The 2,619-nt window shown below is 63.4% G+C and overlaps 1 protein-coding gene across 1 annotated transcript; it reads left to right on the top strand.

Moving 5' to 3' along the window:
• Positions 1 to 1,075: 1,075 nt before the first annotated feature.
• Positions 1,076 to 2,478, top strand: LOC113941840 (H-2 class II histocompatibility antigen, I-E beta chain-like; the record flags this gene model as incomplete). Its single annotated transcript, XM_027632982.1, has 2 exons — positions 1,076 to 1,433; positions 1,948 to 2,478. Coding segments are annotated over exons 1-2 (616 nt in total), but the record flags the coding sequence as incomplete, so codon positions are not given.
• Between the last annotated feature and the right edge of the window lie 141 nt (positions 2,479 to 2,619).

Genomic DNA, 2,619 nt, shown 5'->3' with positions numbered 1-2,619 from the left:
TTTGGTAGATTTTAGAAGTAGTGGTGTAGTGATTGTAGATTTTAATGGAGCTGCATTCTATCCCTTACCCTGTAGCATCATGTTTGCACATCCCCAACCCTGTTACCCCATCCCATATCAATCCCTCTAAATCCCATTAGCGTGTTTAGTCTTCTTTTCAAGGTAGAATTGTAGAAAAGCCTGGACCAGAAGACATCACACAGACACAGCCACCTTCAGGCCCAGAACTCTGGAGGAGCTCCAAGGACTGTGGGAGCTGTGAAGAAGATGAAGCTGAGGAAGAAGGGGTCCCAAAGACCCCAAAGCCAATTCCCAAGGGGTGTGTTAGGGGCAGAACGGGGCAGAAGTGGGGGGTGGAGAGATCTGGGGTTGGATGGACCTTGTTATAAAATCCCAGAGCCACTGCCTGGGGGGTGCACGTCGTGTGTGTTCCCCTGGCCTGAGGCTCCACTAAAGGACCTGCTCTCTTTGTCTCATCTCATCCACTCCCCTGGCCTGGAGTCTTTTCCTCGGCGCTCTCTTGAGGCAACGGGGACTGGACCCACCAGGTGCTGGTGATGCTGGAAATCCCCCCCGGTGCCGGGTGGAGCACGTCAGCCTGGAGCACCCCCTCAGCCGGGACTGGGGTACGGCCCGGCCCCCCCAGCACCGGGGGACACTGGGAGGGGGGTGAGGGGCTCTGTGGGCTGTGGGGGGAACTGGGAGGGAGTCTGGGGGGTAAGGGAAAGGGTCTGGGGGGGAATGGAGAGGCTGAGAAGGAGGTTGGTGGGTGCTGAGAGGGCTGAGAGGGGCTTTGGGGAGTCCTGGGGGACACTGGAAGGGAGTTTTGTGGGAACCTTTTGGGGATGGGAGCGGCTTTGGGGGGAAATGGAAAGGCTGAGAAGGGATTTGGAGGGTCCTTAGAGAGCTGAGGGTCCCAGCCTGGACCCCCCAATCCATCCCCGTGCTGATTTTGGGGGGGTTGTGTGTCCCCCTGTACCTGCTTTGTTCCAACACCAGCTGACTGCTCCCGGTGTTCCCAGTAAAGCTTCCCAATTCTCTGCACTCCCTGGATGGGCATTTTTGGGTTCACCTGAGCTCCCCCCTCCCCCGCAGCCCACGGACCCCCCGAACCCCCCAGCCCCGGGGCTGCCGCGGGGGCCCCCAACGGCCCTCAGCCAATCCCAAAGCGCCCACGCCGCCCGCGCCCAATCCCAGCGCGCCGCGCTGATGACTCATCAGTCGCCGGGAAGACGCCTCGAAAAAAGGGCCCCAACTGCGCCCTCAGCCAAGCCCAGCGCGCCCCAAACCCCCCAAAACGGCGCCGCCCGGCTGGGTTTGGGCTGTCAGCAGCTGTCCGGCGCTGGGCATGGAGCGTGTGCGGGGAGCTGGGGCCGTGCTGGCGGTCCTGGTGCTGCTGGGAGCCCCCCCGGCTGCGGGCGAGGAGCTGTCGGGTGAGCGGGGGGGTGGGAATGGGGGTGGAGTGGGAAAGGGGAGGAAAGAGGGGGGAAAAGAGGGGTTGGGAGCCCCAAAAGTGAGTGGGAGGGGGGTTGGAAGGCCCGGCCTGAGTGGGAGAAGGGTGGGAGCCCCAAAGTGAGGTTGGGGGCGTCTGGGGATTGTGGGGACGGTGGGAAAAGGGTGGGAGAGGGGGGCAAGGGGGTGTGGGAGAGCAGGCAGAGGGGTGCCCTGGGGGTCCCTGGGTGTCCCTTGAGCCCTGGAGCGGTTCCCTGGGGCTCTGGGGGGGTCGGATCCGCATTGGGGGTGTCCCCAACCCCCCTGTCCATGACCGGGGGGCCGATGGGGGGGTTCCCCCCTACACAGGAGCTGGTGCTGGGGCGTCCGTGGGGCAGAGGGGGGTGGGAAAGGGGGGTCCTGGGTGGCCCCCTGAGCTCCCACCCTGCTGTGGGGGGCTGAGGGATGATGGAGGGGGTGATGGGGCACCCCCTGCCCCGTGTCCTGCACACACAGGGGTGTTCCAGGAGATGTCCACGTACGAGTGTCACTTCATCAATGGCACCGAGCGGGTGAGGCTTGTGGTGAGGAACATCTACAACCGGGAGCAGTTCGCTCACTATGACAGCGATGTGGGGGTCTATGTAGGGGACACCCCGTATGGGGAGATCCAGGCCAGGTACTGGAACAGTGACCCGGAAAGGATGGAGCGCAGACGGGCTGAGGTGGACCTGGTCTGCCGGCGCAACTACAAGCTGTTCAGCCCGTTCAGCGTGGAGAGGAGAGGTGAGCGTGGGGCAGAGCGGGTCCCCTCGGCCCCTGCCCCGGGAATGACCCTGGAGCCCCTCAAACCCTCCGTGGGAATCACCTCAGACCCCTCAGCCCTCCCTGTGCCCGTCCCTTGGCCTTTTCTCACCTCCCAGTGCCTCCCAGTTCACCCCAGTCTCTCCCAGTGCCCCCACCCCCGTCTCCACCCCGCTGGGGCCACCGATCTCACGCCCCTCAGCCAATCCCAGCGCGTCTCTCTGATGACGCTCCAGTTGCCAGGCAGACCCAAACCAAAGAGTTCCCTCCCCAGGACTCAGCCTCCCAGTCCCGAGCGCTTCCTTCCCAGTCCAGACCAGTCATTCCCAGACCCTCTCACTCCATTCCCAGACCCTCTCGATCCATTCCCAGTCTTTTTCACTT

This window comes from Corapipo altera, unplaced genomic scaffold (assembly GCF_003945725.1).
Source record: "Corapipo altera isolate COAL_440 unplaced genomic scaffold, ASM394572v1 56293, whole genome shotgun sequence".
NCBI classification, from domain to species: Eukaryota; Metazoa; Chordata; class Aves; order Passeriformes; family Pipridae; genus Corapipo; species Corapipo altera.
Note: the sequence above shows the minus strand (reverse complement) of the source record. Positions and strands in the feature narration are given on the sequence as shown.